This window comes from Mya arenaria, chromosome 6 (genome assembly GCF_026914265.1).
Source record: "Mya arenaria isolate MELC-2E11 chromosome 6, ASM2691426v1".
Classification (NCBI taxonomy): domain Eukaryota; kingdom Metazoa; phylum Mollusca; class Bivalvia; order Myida; family Myidae; genus Mya; species Mya arenaria.
The window spans coordinates 53,312,670-53,330,382 of NC_069127.1; the positions used below are offsets into that span (position 1 = coordinate 53,312,670).

The following is a 17,713-nucleotide window of genomic DNA, read 5'->3' on the forward strand; positions in this document are numbered from 1 at the left end:
TCATCATCATCATCATCATCATCATCATCTGTTGTTGATTTGAATTTTCTGAAATTGAATGTGCACTGTAAAAATGGGCGACTTGTTATTAAGAAAGACAATTCAGAAAGATGATAGACATATAGTTTTACGACTTTATTTCCCTTAGACCGATCTGGCTCTCTGCCAGCCGTGACTAATACGGGGAACTTTTGAATCAATACCGTGTCATGTAAACAATAAATGATATGTTTACCACAAATTCATTTATGTAAAATAGGCTTGTAATGCAAATATTTCAGGATTTTCTGTGCACTTATTTACTCAATTAACCATGTTGACTTCTTTTGTAACATGAAATATGATAATTTAAAAATAAAATAAAATATCCCCCGGATGAGAGTCATTGAATTTATAATAGTACATAATAGTAGGTTAATACATTGTATGTGACATATATTTGAAATTCTTTCGGAATATCAGAAGTGCTTCAGACAAATATTTCAATTAAAGAAGGATTATAAAAAGTATCTTGTGCAAAATAAATAGGATTGTCAAAAGTATTTTGTGTTATAATAAATTGGAATATATTAAGCTATAATTCATATATTAACTAAAAAGGTACTTCATCATTTTTTGAAAAGGTATGTACCCTGAAGTTTGTCTTAACATTATATATAATCTGGCGATCAATTGTTTGAAAAGGTATGTATCCAGAAAAATGTCTAAATATTACATATTATCTGGGGCGATTTCTTTAAGAATTGTGTTCCCAGATATAAAAAGAAAGAACAGAATGATAATTGATTGTGGATTTGCAGAAAAACGTATGATCTTTTCAGTAAACACTGGAATGTTTTCACCAGTGAAAGTACACTGTAGTATTAAAACATTGGATTTCGACTCTCAATCTATGATGAAAGCCATTTTTTTACCAAATACAGACGATTTTGCAAAAAAAACCTGGCCCAAATTTTTCGAAAATGTCCAATAGTGACAAGCTCAAGCTTTTCTTGATTATACGAAATAAAATAGTTTATCGTGATAATTTCCGATATTCTAAAGTATATACATAATAAGTAAATATATATATATTACAAAAATATTTAAAAAAAAATAAAATAAAAAATAGCTTAGTTTAATCCTGTTATAAAGGACTTAAGCTGTTTCGGGAAATTAGGACCTGGTCTTTTCTGAAAGTATTAGTTAATGATGTGAGATGATAATAATCGATAATAATCGATAAACTGCTATACCGTGAGACAATGCGTATCCGGATACGATAATATAAGTCAAGGGGTTAATAGGTGGTCGAACCCGAATATGGTTTCCTGCGCCCCGTATCATCCAATATCGGGTAACCCATTAACCCCGCAACGTATATATTACGTCAACAACCTGTTTACATGTTTAAATGTTTCATGTATTCATCGGAATCGGAAAATAGACGCCATTTTGGTACGATATAAATTTGGTGACCCAATATGGAAAAATATGGGGTCACCGTGTGACCAGTTCTGGACCAATGGCGTTGCGTCATTTATGTTGGAGGCGTGATATGTTGGATTTAGTGTGGTAGGATGCGCTAAGCAATCGATATTTTAATGTAAATCGAATCAAAACAGGTCACTGTTGTTCTTTTCGTCTTATTGCCAAAATCTTTAACGCGGTACTCATGGAATAAATGTTCCCATTAACTGATCGACCGGTCACACTACACTATGATAGGGGCTCGGTCACACTACACTATGATATGGGTTCGGTCACACTACACTATGATATAGGTTCGGTCACACTACACTATGGTAGGGGCTCGGACACACTATTAAAACTATGATATGGGCTAATGTTCTATGGGAGCATAATTTTTAGTATTGAAGGTAAAATAAAACTATTAAATTATCTAAAACTGAAAGTATGCATTTCAGTCTTATCCGCCGACACATACTCTATTAAGTGTATTCATATTCATTGAATGAAGGTATATTTACACAATATATATATGACAAAAGAAACATCAGCGAAACAGAAAAGGTGCTATGTAACATTGTATACGTTCATTTAAAACATAACTTACCAAGGGATTGGGCTACGAGTTTTTTTTCCAACATCTGTTAGGGTCAAATGAATAACGTTGTCAAGCAAGCTATGAAAAAAATGTTATGTTTATTCAGAAGAACACAATATGAAAGGGAATATTGTGTTAAAAGATTATCTGACTGGCTTTTCTGTAAAAATACTTCGTGGGAAAATAAAAGCGGGGAAAAAATCACCTTTTAAACAGTCAGATCTCAAGAGCTCGTATCCGAAACTCCTTTATTTTATTCAGTGACTTATTTTAGAATGATCAATGGGATTTTAAGTTTAAGTTTAAAATTTCTAATAAATATCTTAATGTTATTCAGTTCATTTCTGACGGCCGAAAAAAATATTTTAATGAAAAGTCGACTGTACGACTTTGCTCAAAACTGCCAAAAACATGGACATTAGCCCCGGCCATTGTTATAAAATATACAAGTTTTTATACCTTTATATTAAATTGTTTCAAAGCAATAACCATTATGTGTTTATTTGATGCATGACACTGTTCTAGAACGGCTGGTTTTAAATGTTCATGCCATGAGATCCGAATCGCTCGACTGGCCGGAGCCAATGGCTGAATTTGAGGCATTTGACTGTGCTTGTACTTGATTGTTTGAAATGTGTCCATTAACTTAAACAGGCTGTTGACACTTTTAAGTGGTGTGTAGTAAGTAGTGAACAAAATAAATTATATCCTTGCTCTAACTTGCTCTAACTAAACGTATCAGTATTTACGTCTTTGCTTTCACTAGACGTATCAGTATTTTACGTCTTTGCTTTCACTAGACGTATCAGTATTTTACGTCTTTGCTTTCACTAGAGGTATAAGTATTCATTATATGTTTCCGGTGGTTAATAGAGACTTTCAGTGAAATAAAATTGAAAGTTCAATGTTTTATGTAGTGATTTTTTTTAAATGTAAGCCCGCACTCGGTTTTTAAATCAAACGTCAGCGCGCTAGGGCTAGGACAAAATTTCGAAGACGTCATATCCGAAAATCTTGATATAATATAAATAATAAAAAAACTTTTGTTCATTTTTGAAATAATGGCATTGATGTTGCCATAATTTGATAATAAAATGAATTGAATATATCATTTAAGACTAAAATTTGAGTCAAATTCCTGTGGTACTATACACATGTATCGTTTCAAACATTCGTCGTATATTTTCATCAGTAATACAAACATTCAGCGGAAACTCTGTCTCTCTAAGGCTATTTAGATGTTTACAAGTATCATATGTTGGTTGGTTAGATTCGGTATGTATTTCTGACGCAAAGAAATTGTTTTATACAGCCAGATATTTTAAATATACGATTTATGAAAAAATCGCGTTAACAAACCCTTCCAAATTATAATTATATTTCCATAATCTAACCATCCAAAGCAGATTTAAAAAGGTAGACAGATATCCTTTTATAATTTTTTTAACGAAATATGATTTCAGAAATGTGATGTTTATTTTAATATTGATGGACAGGAATCATCAAATTTAAGGGAAAGCATTGTTTAAAGGCAAGGCAATATATACTGCCGGACAAAAAAGAACAGAACAGAACAGAACTAATCTTATCGAACGTAGTTAACGGAGTTTTTTTTGTGTTATGTTATGAAAAAAATACCACTGAAAATAAAACTATAATAGTAAAATATACTAAAACAAGTATGACAAAATATTATATTTTATAATCATATACATGTTGGAAAAATCAAATTTCAATAAACGAATTAAAAGAATAAAAGAATAAATATGCTATTTACATTGTTGTCAAAAAGCAATGCAACGCACATCCATACTGTTGGACATTTCAGAGATTGAACTATGTCAACGGCTTAAAAGATGCACTCTTATTCCCAATTAAGATTTACCACAATTAATACAATTGTTTTGATTTACCAAAACAAATCGATGAATACATGTATGTCGAAACAATGGTTCTTATGAATGATACCCAGTTTAATTTGAAAGAAAGATGCAGAAAACGTGGTGTATTTTTTTACCTTATGAGACTATAGTAGATCACAGTAAATATTTTAGCATTCACCAATCATTTAATATTTTTGCGTTTTCAGCTATTGAATACACGATTACAATCTTGTAACCAGTAATTTATGTTTTACATAAATGCATTATTTAGTAAGTAGTTAAAGATGTATTACTAAAAATTTATGTTTGTTATACATGTGTATGTATTGGTTTTGAATAAGAGTGTCACTTTAATAAAAAAAGCAATTAAAAACAGACGGAAAAACACCTATTTAAGTCTGAAAATTTAAGGTTAGGCCATTGCCGCATTGATTCTATGTTTTACCGCAGGATCTAGTTTCAAAACCCACGTTACCAGGCAGGAAAAAACACATCAACAAGCAAATATCAAGAAAATTTTGAAATAGCGTAGTTATTCTTTATTCGACCTCTTTCAGGTATATAAAGCAAACTCTTTGAAAAACTTTCCGGTATGAGCTAATTCAAATCTCAAGTTGAATAGTGTTACACGGTAAACAAATGGAGAATAATTGATTGTTTCAGTGGGAAATGTTCACTTCTATACACGAGGTAAAATCGAATATATTCATTGACTTCTAGTTATCTTATTAGTTCCGTAAGGGTATTTTTCATTTTATTGTAATTTATAATATAACACTTTCCTTTTTATAGTCCTAAATTAAATACAGTTCAAAAGTTTAGTTCTCTCAGCTCTTTAGTATGAGTTGTCATAGTGGGGTTTTTTTTTTTGGGGGGGGGGGGGATTTCGGAAGACACAGGTGACGCTTTAAACGTAGAATCAATCAATTTATTTTCAATGACCTTTCCAAGGCGGTATTTCAGGATTCAGAGACCAAGATATGTTAATGAGTGTGTGGTCGGTTTATGGTATTTAGGAGTATGATTGTTATTTGTCCCAGGTACACATTATTTGTGGTGGTGGCTATTTTGTGGTCTAGTGGAAACATACTTGACTGTCAATCCAGAGATCGCAAGTTCGATCCACCGCCACACGAATAAAAATATACTAATCATCTTCCGGGTTGTACGTTAAATGGGGGTCCGTGCTATACACTGGCTCACGTAAAGAACCAGGGTAGCTCTAACCAGGGTAACATTCTTTCTGTTCGCTACGCTCCAAAAACTTAAACTTTGATGACTAACAATCTTTTCGGAGCACTCGCCGAATGGGCAAGGCCCGAGTGCAAGTATAAATAAGCACACACACACACACGCACGCACGCACGCACGCACGCACGCATGTGTCTCTAGTTTGGCTCTTGCCATGTGTGCCTCTTAACATGCAGAGTTTATTTTTTATTTCCAACTATAGGCCTTATATTTTCTTGAATTAAAAGAAATTAAGAAAAGGTATTTAACATAAGATTGAGTAAGGTTTCAATAAAACATAATTTAAAGTACTCCAATAATAAAACTCATTATTGCATTTCTACAAATCTCACTGCATTTTTATCATTCTAATTTTTTTTGTAACAATTAAGTAAATTAACTCCTAACTGTAAGGCTTTATCCCCCCAATCGTTACTTTTTAAGACAATATCGGAGAAAGAAAGTAATAATATACGTAAATTGCACCATTTCGGACAAGGTTATTTTTTTTACATCAACATTTTCAGGGGGCGGGCGTCGGGTAAACCCAATCCCCTCTGCATATTTACCATGGTAATACATACTTTTATAGAAACATATCACAGTATCATTTGATACAATGCGTGCTTCACAATCAACTTATGAAACAAGGAAACATACATATATAATGATAATTGATACTTGAAAGTATTTTTTCAAACAATGACTAAACTGTTGCTTGCTCCGCTGTTGAAATTGTTGTGTGCTTCCCTTTATGAAAATTTATAATAAACTTTATAATAAACAACAACAACATTTGATCCAGAATGTTTGGGTATGTTTTTTTAGGTCTTAAATAGTTAGTTTGCATGCGTTCATCGGTATAGTTCAAATAAAAAACCCTGAGTATTTTACGATAGTCTCCTTGATTTAATAAAACACATTTATAGGCGGTGTTTGGTTAACTGTTGGAGCTGCATTGACTTGTGTTTAATTTCGGATGTCCATTTCGGATGACCTTAATGAAGCCAGTGTTTATGCTTCTACTTTTGAATTCCCATATGGGATATGACTATATTACTAATAAGATTAAAACAGTAATTTAAGCCTTTTCAAATACTGCATGTAGCAGTGGTCGAAATTAGCACAAGCCCGCAAGCCTAGCCACAATAATGCGCGTTTAGGAAACGTTTTTTAACATTTGGATATTTATTGTGTTCCGAAGAGTCGCCAACACAAAAATTATCAAAGACTGAAGCGGTTGTTTATATGGACTGCCGCAAGCCCTGCACTGGTAAAATGTCTTCTGGGCTTGCATAAATTCTGAATTTTATATTGCAGGGCTTGTTCAAAAATATGATTCCATGCAATAGTATAAGAATTTGGGCTTGTTCATCCAAAAGTCTAATTTCGATGACTGATGTAGCCACATTTGACACTGGGAAGACGCGCTGGATAGTTCAGCTCCTAAATAAAATCTACCGCGAGTAATGAGTATTCAAACTATCTGGAAATGGATGGACTTTGTAATGAAATTTAGTTTGAAATCCTGTTAAGAGCTATAAAAACAACATAATATATAATTTTATATAAACCTAATTACATTGATTTATTAAGAAAGATTAGTAAGCAAAACAATGATTTATGGGTACAATATATATATATTATTCATAGTCCACCTAAATGGCTGTCTTTTGACAATTTTTTTACTATGGCAGACTCCAAACGTTCACCATCCCAGCAAAAAGTAGCAAACAGTCCTTGTGCAGAGAATCCTCGCGGCCACAATTTATAAATTATCTCCGTTATAAATTCAAATTTCTACAAAAATATTATTGCCTTCTATTAAACACATATTTATTTATGTCATTATGCCAAAAACACATGTTCAGATATCATAAAACACTTACATGTGTCGATTGTTTATCAAGTATCCCGATATCTGTAAACCTGGGACAAATCTGACAGGTTGGGTACATGTATAAAATGGTATTCGTGACCCAGAATATATTAATGTGAAAATAACGACTCTAATGACAAATTCAATCCAGTTTAGATCACTGTCGGGTATATATTGAACAATTTTGTCTGTATTATTCAACATCATTGCATAATCTTACAGTATATTCTTTCGCCCATTGTTAAATGGTAGAGTTGTAGCGTTACAGGGATACATAAGAAATGTCAAAATAATAAAAAAAGTATCCCTGATCGCTCATTATTGTAGCTAATATTATTAATTGCATTTTTTTGTTCTAGGTTTACAAAGAAAACCACTAATGAGCTACACCAGTCATAATATCGGGGGCACAAATGGTTACGATGCTGTTGATGGATTTCTAAATAGTTACGAGATATCCGCCGCCAGAATGCCACAACCAGGGGCTGAAGGAGAGACAGCAGAATGTGTAACTGCGGCTGGATTGGATGCACCAGATTGTTCAACGGTACTAGGGTTTTAGCTTAAGAGTTATGAAAGGGTTTTTCATACTGTCTTTTTTTGGTAGCACCCTTCTGCCTTTATGGAGATAAGCATGTGTGCCCTTCTGCCTTAAACGCCCTTTATAGATATAAATACTTACAACTGTCAAGTGTTTCTTTTGTTTTCATTTAAATTCATAACCTTATAAGAATTCATACATGCTTCACATTTTTGGCATTTGAAACCAAATACTTCAGTCTACATTCACAGACCTTTAAACCATATGGTTTATAGGTCCATGCTTCATTTAAACACAACATTGACATACTTTCTTTGAAGAGACCAGTTCAGTATAAGGCAGAATTCCATTTTCTGTCAAGTTCATATTATTCAGGTTCTTAACAGCCTGATGATCCGTACTTCTTTAGCACACTGTCCCTCTTTTGCAGCACATTTTCCCTTTTTAACCTGGCTGAAGTTCTAGATACATCAAAAATTAATGAAATAGAAAAATCATTCCTTGACACATATAAGTTTTGCACATGTATATTAATGACAATTAGTTTTTTTGAAAACATTATATTATTTGTTGCCTTTGTTGTCATAGAATAAGCAAAAAGTTTTAAATTGGTGATATTTGTAACCAATTAACTACTGAGGATATAAAATGGCATTCTTTTAGATGGCTTACAGATGAATGTTAAGAAGAAACCTACGATAACCATTTGAAAGTTTGAGGATGTGTCTTCATCAGAAACGAAATAAATCATAAAAGAGGCAAAAAGTAAAGTTTTAACTGAAGATTTTATTGAACGAAACATCTAATAATATACATGTTATAAAATTGTAAATATATTTAAATGATAATTTTTTTTAGGATGACTACACGAAAAGACTGTTACTAAAAAGTGAAAAGATGCGATTGAAAACTTATGGCAAGTGGCCGAAGTCAGCACCGGTTAAACCTGAAGAACTAGCACGGGAAGGATTTTACTACATAGGACAGGAAGATCATGCTAAGTGCATATTTTGTAACTTGATTCTTAAAAGTTGGGAGAAAGGTGACAGAGTGAGGAGCGAACATGAAAAGTTCAATAGCATGTGTCCGTTTTTGGTTGATCAAAATGTTGGAAATGTTCCGTTACATACGGCTGGTGGAAGACGTTCAAGACATTATAGCGGACAGGCAAAGTTTCCTGAATATAGTAAACCAGCCGCGAGAGAAGAGACTTTTCGGAAGTGTTCACCCGGTGTGTTTCAAATAAGCACCGACTTATTGGTGGAGGCCGGTTTTTACTACACAGGTAGTACCTAATATTTTCTGCATAAGTTTTTTTGTTTTTATTTAAATTAATAAATACAATACTACATAATTAACTGTAATTTGTTGATGTTCCAGTCTGAGATATGTTTTATTCAAAATGTGTGTAACCTTGGTGATAGTAGAAAGGAAATCCTGTTTATCTTGGAATATTGCCTATTATTACATCTTTCTGATGATTTATAGAGATTTATTAGTGGAATTTGTCACTTGTGGCTATGCCATTCGTAAAAAAGCTTACGCTTTTGTTGCGCAGCTGCTTTCTGTATTACAATGAAAGCAAACATTTTTTTTCTTTCTTTCATGTCCTCTAGTGAAACATGGAGTTTAATCAGTATAATAACAGTAGTGAAAGTATCCTTACACCTCATAAGATCCTTTTTCTGAAATATAATTCATGCCTTTTTGGTTGTGCTTCTCAAATAAGCAACACAGGTTCGCGCATGTGTATTTAGTTTGTGGTTACCAATCCGGCAAAGTGGCTTTCCTCTGGTTACTCCAGTTTCCCCAACAAATTAAGGCCACACTTTGGCCGTACATACCACCAACAAGAGTGATTAAAATAAAATTGTAATTACTTGTTTTACAATAATTGTAAAGTAAATCAAATTTAATTTAATTTAGGCCCTGCTGACTGTGTGACCTGCTACCATTGTGGAATCCTGTTTCGACAATGGGAGGCAGGAGACGTACCACTAGACCAACATTTACAGTGGGCTCCGCATTGCGAGTTTGCTGTGGTGGAGTCAGAGAAAAGAAACAGGTACTGTAGTTAGTTGAATTGAAGTTGGATTTTACTAGTTTTATAAATCAGCTACATTGTAGAGTGAGCCTGCATTCGTCATTGAATGCTTTTACGGTAGTTGAATTTGACAGAAAATGTTTGGATTGTGTTTAATTGAAGTAATGCTAGGTTTTTAAATTGCAAATATTTTATGGTAGCAGCCTTCTGCCCTCACAGAGATCAGCAAGTCTGATCTTTCAAGTTCTGCCTCATAGAATTAAATTCTTAAGATAATCAAACATTTCTTTTAATTTGATTAAAACTTATAATATGATTATAAATACGTACAAACTTTACATATTTGGCAGTTGACAGTTGACACTTCATTTAAACACAATTTCTAACATTTTCTGTCAAATTCATTATGTTCAAGATCTTCACAGCCCGATAGTCCATACAGTGTGCCTTTTTCGGCCTTAGTAACTATCCCTCTTCTTCTTCACCCTGCCCTTAATAAAACCTGGCTAAAACCTAATTTTCCCGAATAGCAACATTATAAGCTCAGCTTTCTTTATAATCCCCTATAATATATCATGTACATGTATTTAATGACATTTAATGTTGCAAGGTACATTTGTATGATATTTATGTTTAAAAAAATATGTTTTAACAAAAACCCTAAATTATGTATTACCCGGTAACTCCCCATTGATACTGTGATAATATGTAAAAATCACACACATATTTACTGTAATTAAAGTTATATGCATATTTTTCAGACGTGTTGAAGAAACACCAATGGTGAAGAGAGTGTTAGATATGGGCTATGATCGGGACCTCGTTAATTATGCTGTCCGGCAGCGGAAAAGTTCACATGGTAACAACTTCATTTCATTTTTGAACTATTTTTGTGCTTGTTTATTTACATTATTTAGGTTGTGTGTTTTTTGGAAAAAGACTAAAAACTAAAACACTCAAAAACCTGGCAATATTTCAATATTCACTTTTATGGACTTTTTGGTTGAAAATAATTTAATATTGTTTCAAGTACAGTACAGTTGTACAATAAATGAGAAATTCCTGGTGTTGGAGGGACTTGAACTGCCACATTTTCCAAAAGTAATAGTTTCCTATTTCAAATTATAAATGGAAGCCTATATGTTGCATTATGACCACCAATTCGACCAAACAAACTAACAAGTTTGGTCAAGAAATAGCAACTGAGACCCTGCTTTAAGGTTCGAATGCGCTCAATATTACACATTTGCCTTATTGCAGTTATTGGAACAGAAGTTTAGATAACAATATCTTATACTCAATTGATTGCAAATTATAGGTGCAGATTTTCGTGACCTTAACCAGCTTGTTGATGCGGTGGAACAACTCCGCCTTCAACAGGCGACGGTCTACGGCCATGCTGGTAGTTCTGCATCAGGGCACGAGGAATTTCTGTCGGGCAGTCAGTCTTCTGGTAAAGAGAAATTTTGCAGTGATTTTTTGGGGAAATAATTTTCACTGCCTGTGCCTTGCAAATAGGGGAAAAACGTCGACTTTGTGGAAAACAAAAAATCAGGCCAAAACAGCTAATATGATGGCAAATATACATGTTTTAACTTTTTTATGCACACATTTTGCTGTAAGAGTGATATTCTTGTCAAGTTTTTGTTTATTTTTCAAGACATTCATTGCTTTTTTATTCATTTAATAATGTAATCTGTATTTATCAAATTGGGAAAAAATGATAATTTTGGGGGGAAAAAATGGACATATTTTCACAAGGGGAAACAGCCTTTAGAAGGCAATAAATAGCACCCAAAAAATCACTGTTGTGGTTAATTGCTTGAAATTACTCATTAAATGGAAAAGGGGGAAGTTGCAATAAAGATTAAAGTCCTAAATTGAAATTATCTTAGAGTCATAGTTTCATTATTTTGCTGCATATTTGTGTGAATTGAAATGTGTCCATCATTTAAATTTAAAATGTCAGAGGTTAAAGCTGCATTCTCACATATTGAACGTTTTGACAACTTTTTTATTTTTTGTCCTGGAACGAGCCAATTTTTGCGAAAATGCATGGAAACCAGTTATATAAGACTGCTGACAAAAATTAAGATCGCAGATTTTTATTTTAAGTTCAAAAATTGGTGTTTTATGCATTTTTCTTTTCAGTAATTTTCAAATGGAAATATAAAAATCTGCGATCTGATCTTCTTTCAGCAATCTTTTATTATTGGTTTACAGATATTTATGCAAAAATTTACTCTCTCCTAGACCAAAAATAAAAAAGGTAAAATGGTATATCTGTGAGAGTGCAGCTTTAATGAAATTTAAAAAAAGTTCACCCCCCCCCCCATCCCCGCCTCCCCTCATTTAAAATCATATCTTGAGGTGTTTGAAAGGCGGTCTGATTTTAAAGATGCTGCTCTTACTCCCAAATTAGATTTACCACAATTGATAATATAGTTTTAATATTCAATGATGAATGAATGTAGAAAACAATGCTTCTTATGAGGGATACCGAGTTTATTTTGAAAGAAATGCTCATAAAACACATTATTTCTACCGTATGAGACTATAGTAGATCACAGTAAATCTTTAAGCATTTACCAATCATTTAATATTTTTGCGCTTTCTGCTATTGAATACATGGTCACATTCTTGTTATCAGTAATTTATATTTCCATAAATGCATTATTAAGTAAGTAGTTAAAGGTTTATCAGTCAAAATTCATGTTTGTTATACATGCGTTACTATGGATTTTGAATAAGAGTGTCACTTTAACAAAGTGTAGCACTTGATTCAATAGAGAGGTCTCGAAATACTATTTGATTCAATAGGGAGGTCTCGAAACACTATTTGATTCAATAGGGAGGTCTCGAAACACTATTTGATTCAATAGGGAGGTCTCGAAACACTATTTGATTCAATAGGGAGGTCTCGAAACACTATTTGATTCAATAGAGAGGTCTCGAAACACTATTCCAATAGGGAGAAGTTTTTCATGATAATCAGACAGATAACTTCAATAAACAGTCAAAAAACTTCCAAAAAAGTAAATTTTTCACAAATTACAAAGGAACAAAAATAGTCAGCTCACATTCAGCTTAATCATGTTATAACAGACTTTCGAGAAATTGGATCATGGAGAAAACAATGTTTAATGTTCAAATTTTAACTTTTTCAGGTGCGTCATCGTCATTCGAGGTTGAACTTCGGAAAATGCAAGACAAATTACTGTGTAAAATCTGCATGGAGCGAGACGTTAACATCGTGTTCATGCCTTGTGGCCATCTTGTAGCGTGTGAAACCTGCGGACATAAACTCAAGAACTGCCCGATGTGTAGAAAATCAATAAGAGGACATGTTAAGACATACATGTCCTAAACTGTACTGTTAATGTTTTATAACAGGATATTTATATTGAAATGAGTAATTGTTTAAGAAATAGTTCTTTTCTAGTCTACATGTAGTTCTGTTTTGGGGTCATTGATCTAAGAACAACAAGACGAACAATAAGCCCAAATTCTTAAATGACGACATTGCTAAAGATGTTGCAACAAAACGTAATTTAAAAAAAAACAAAAAAAGTACCTAAATAAAAAATATTGAAGTCCTTGATATTAGACTTTCGAACTAAAAATCCATATAACCAAAAAACAAGTGCTTGGAATCATAATTATTTTACAAGACCTGCTAAAGAATATGATTTCAATCAAACCTGAATGCATTTAACCAGTGCATGGTTGGTTGGTTTTGGCTTCTTTCGACCAATGAAATTTGATTTATATACGGTACTAGTAATATATGCAGGCTACATTTGGTAGGTATCTTTATTTACCTTTGTATTGTGGATGTTCTTCCTCAACTTACTGCATATTGTCTTCATTGCAAATTTTGTGCAATTTATCACTTTTTGTGTCGCCTGCATACCATGTTGATCGGCGGAATTCCAGTCGTTGTCCGCAGAATCACACCAACATGGCCATTCTCTAAAACATCCAATCTTTACAAAACTTGGCAGTAATGCTTATTTGCAAAATATCACACTTTAGGAACTTTCAAGTTACATTTACACCCATTGAATTTTCAAATTTTACTAATGTGAGCTCCCATCAAGAGTTTTTGCAGAATTCTAGTTGAATAAAAAGAAATATTTGGCTCTACCATCTACATCTATATAACTGTACCTATTCCTTGAATGTTCTTACGCAAGTATTTTATGCGAAACATTTCATAAATATTCAAATTTGCTTGTTTTGTAAAAGATGTTGTATTAGCATTTGTGATATTTCATCTGTATTGCTTGATTGTAATTGACATCTAAATTAATTAATAATGAAAACAATGGGACATTGTGCAAATTTTGATTCTGGCCCTTTTCAATGCATTTTTGAAGCGAGACCTTACGGCCATAATTTTGCTATTTTATCTGTAATTTCTTTGAAATGGGAATGTGATTTCCAGGAACAACTTCTCAAAATTAGAAATTCTGTACAATTTAAGAAATTTATTGTTTTGACAGAAGGGGCGGAATATCTTGTTTGGGTGCTGAGAAAAACGCCAATACATTTGTATAAACATATACATGTAGTGTATACATAAATGACGCATTGTGACATTAACTTGTACAAAAACTATTACAAAGAATAGACACAGAATGTTACAAATCACAAATTTATTTACATATCATATCTAGTTATGTGCCATATTCATAAATTTTCACATTTTCAGTTTATATGCATAGTGGGCATTGTGATTTTTTTAATTATGTAAAATTCTATACACCATATAAACATCATTTTTTAACCACTTCTGACCAATATTACCATCTTTTCCTGAATGTTTGTTTTGGGAAAAAAAATGTTAAGGTATTGTCAATGCTTGGTGTTGTTCGTATGCAAAAACGTTATTGTTCATCGTAATGTAAAAACCACTTGCGATATTTACATGAAACTTGGTATGCTTGTTCATGATGGCAATACGCGAAGGATTAGCAAGTCCCGTAACAAGTCCAATAGCCTAAAATCTAATGACCCTGTAAAGAGCTAACATACTCATATTGTCCAAATACCAGGGCGTTTTCAATTTCTTAGCAGAGGCTGAAATTTGGCTACTTCCCAATTGAACAAAAAAAAAAAAAAATCCCAATTTATACACACTTGTTTCCCAAAATTTCTCATCAAATTTTTTCGTCAAAATGTGAAATTGTTGTTTGTGCTGATTAAAGTTTGTTTCTAATTGTATTTTCTTATTTTATTACTTTAATAAGTGAGTTTGAAGTGTTTAGGCTAAACACTGATGAATTTTCCAAATATGGGAAGTGTTTAAGTGTTAAAATTTCCCTAAGTGAAAAGGCCAGAAGGGCATTTCAATAATGATCTTCAGGCCTCAAGTGGAAATTATCCAAGTGTCATAGTTTCATTAATTTGCTTTATATTCGTGTGAATTAAACTTTACCTATGGTAGATTAGCCAACTTTAAAATTAACACAAATTTGAATGAATATTTTTTTTAGATGTATTGCCATTTATGACATTTAGACAGAGTTAAGATTATTGGTGTTATGACTAAAATCCTTGATTAAAACGGGCCACTGGCCTCTTCACATTTTTTGCTGAAAAAGCTCTGTATACAACATTAAACTTATCTTTAAACAGGGTTATTTTTGCTAAGAAGTTTAAGGAATATATATGCAGATACATGTATGGTGATGATTTATATACTCCCGGTTAAAGAATTTTTATATCTATTTATGTATTTAAACTAGGGTACATTTTAAACAGCCTTTGTTATCATGTTGATTTTTGTTAAGGGAAACTCTTTTGAAGTATGCATGGTTATGTTTTTAATTGAGATGATGTTTATTGCCTTGTTTCTATTTTGGTATTTTATGAACTTGTCCGTTTTCAAAGAAAAAAATTGAGGTATTGTCATAGCCTTTGTGTCGCCATCATCGGCGTTGTAGTTGATAAAAACTTTTAAACATTGGTCATAAGAAAATTGTTCAAGTTATTCAATTGAAGCTTGGTACACATGTTGCCAGAGGCAATACACTCATGTACAGCCAGGGATGTTATTTGTCCGCGGATTCGCGGAATTCCGCGGATCTAATGGCCCCAGGGACCCCCCCCACAAAAAAAATAAAATATATATATATATATTTTTTTTTTATTATTTTTAGCTGATTAAAAAGATACTAGTGTGCTTTTGGTTGTTAGAGTTGATATTCCAGTTTGATTCAAATTTAAAGTCAAAAGAGCTTCTAAAAAGCCAGTTTTTCTTCTACGGCAATGTGCTTTCGAACCCAAAAGTGCCCCAAGAACCCATGGCCGAAATGGTTTCAGCCCTCCAGCTGCCAGGTCAATCACATCCCTGACAGTTTCAGCCCTCCAGCTGCCAGGTCAATCACATCCCTGACAGCAAGACCCATAACTCTAGCTTTAATCATTTTTGAGATATGTCCCTTTTTCAAACGGAAAAAAACCGGATGAGTTTTGATTTGCCGTGTTGCTATTATTTTAATGTACATTTTTATATATGCGGGTTATGATACACTTGTCTCCTATGAATATTTAGTCTATTTTAATTGTGCATTTTACTTTGTAAACCATTTATAGTCCAAACTAAATAAAAGTTTCATTGTACGAATTTATCGTACTGTTCTTAAAAATAATAATAAAAAAAATATCAAAAAAAATTATCTTGCTAAGGCATATTGCATGAAGCAATGCAAAAAAATTGTCTCTGACAATTTCAAGGAGACTAAAACAGTTATATAAAATGTAGGCTCTTGACAAATTTTGTAAAAATAACATGAAGAAGAAAGAATAAGTTATAATTATTAAGGAGTATCAGTCTGAATGTTAACTTCTGTTGTAAAAATGATTCACCTGCTCCTGTTTTTGGAATGGAAACTGTTATAGTTTTATTTCATACACTCTTTCACTCTGTGTTTTTTTGGCCGAAATCTGTAAAACAACCAATTTTATTATTGTGGCCAGACATGTACATGTATTTGAATTATTGTTACAAAAATGAATAAGAAATGTGTATATTTGTATTTTGTTAGTTATATTTTGTTAGAAATTACACTTCACATGTTTTAAAATTAAGTATTTTAATGTGTTTAAAACTTCATTTTGTGCATGTTTGTGTATAGATATTTATTTACATTTTGCATACCTATATATGTAGAAATTTATGAGCATCATATTTTATGTAAGAAATTACTAGATGTTTTTACAATATATATATATATATATATATATTTAAGGAGTATTAATTGTAAGGTCCAGAAAGGTTTCTTATCCTCGGTCTAAACGTATTTTAGACCATTTTTATATTATTGAAAACTATGGCTTTTATTAACAGTGAATGGTTTCATAATTCATTTAGTTATATTTTCATTTATCTATTACTTTGTATAGGTGAAACTTGACGTTTATATTTTATAACACACAAGGAATTATGACATCATTTTTTTTGCGCTCGGATTGGATTAGTGCTATGTCATTTAACCAATGAGAGCTAATGGTATGCTTTAATAATCAATGTTAATTTCGTGTCAAGTATGTTAGAAACTATTTACACATATTTGTAAATGATCTTTAGAAGGGGACCATAGTTTTTCTTATAGCTTTTATGTAAGATAGTTTTTATATCTTTTTTAGGATAGTCTTCTGTTTAAAACCCTGTTTAGTTTTATATCTTTTTTAGGATAGTCATCTATTTAAAACCCTGTTTAGTTTTATATCTTTTTTAGGATAGTCATCTATTTAAAACCCTGTTTAGTTTTTATATCTTTTTTAGGATAGTCATCTATTTAAAACCCTGTTTAGTTTTTATATCTTTTTTAGGATAGTCATCTATTTAAAACCCTGTTCAGTTTTATATCTTTTTTAGGATAGTCATCTATTTAAAACCCTGTTTAAGATTGTGGTATATTTAGTTTGATTTTTATACCTTACTGTAGAATGGTTAAATTTTAAACACCCCTTTTATTTTCTCTATCACCAAATATTATTTTAGTTAATTATTAAATTACATGTGTTTTTTTTTAGAAAACTTGTATTGTGTGGTATTGAAAATGCTTGTCTATTTATATTA

At 32.2% G+C, this 17,713-nt stretch overlaps 1 protein-coding gene across 3 annotated transcripts; it reads left to right on the forward strand.

Moving 5' to 3' along the window:
- Nucleotides 1-252: 252 nt before the first annotated feature.
- On the forward strand, nt 253-17,148 carry LOC128238374 (baculoviral IAP repeat-containing protein 7-B-like). Of its 3 annotated transcripts, XR_008261693.1 has the most exons (8): nt 253-623; nt 7,399-7,586; nt 8,439-8,865; nt 9,507-9,645; nt 10,386-10,483; nt 10,943-11,077; nt 12,792-15,966; nt 16,008-17,148. XR_008261693.1 is itself a non-coding variant. In XM_052954231.1 (7 exons), the coding sequence occupies exons 2-7, from the start codon at nt 7,419-7,421 to the stop codon at nt 12,989-12,991; spliced, it is 1,167 nt and encodes a 388-aa protein (XP_052810191.1). In that variant the 5' UTR covers nt 253-623; nt 7,399-7,418; the 3' UTR covers nt 12,992-17,148. The 3 variants fall into 3 exon arrangements, 2 of the variants coding, with proteins under 2 accessions (XP_052810191.1, XP_052810192.1); XM_052954231.1 differs by having other exon boundaries at nt 12,792-17,148; XM_052954232.1 differs by lacking the exon at nt 253-623 and adding an exon at nt 5,895-5,974 and having other exon boundaries at nt 12,792-17,148.
- The last annotated feature ends 565 nt before the right edge of the window (nt 17,149-17,713 follow it).

Excerpts from the sequence above, each read along its gene's own strand:
- LOC128238374 (XM_052954231.1), top strand. The coding sequence starts at position 7,419 with ATGAGCTACACCAGTCATAATATCGGGGGCACAAATGGTTACGATGCT. Across the intron at positions 10,484-10,942 it reads GCAGCGGAAAAGTTCACATG|GTGCAGATTTTCGTGACCTT; the intron begins GTAACAACTTCA and ends TGCAAATTATAG. Across the intron at positions 11,078-12,791 it reads GTCGGGCAGTCAGTCTTCTG|GTGCGTCATCGTCATTCGAG; the intron begins GTAAAGAGAAAT and ends TAACTTTTTCAG.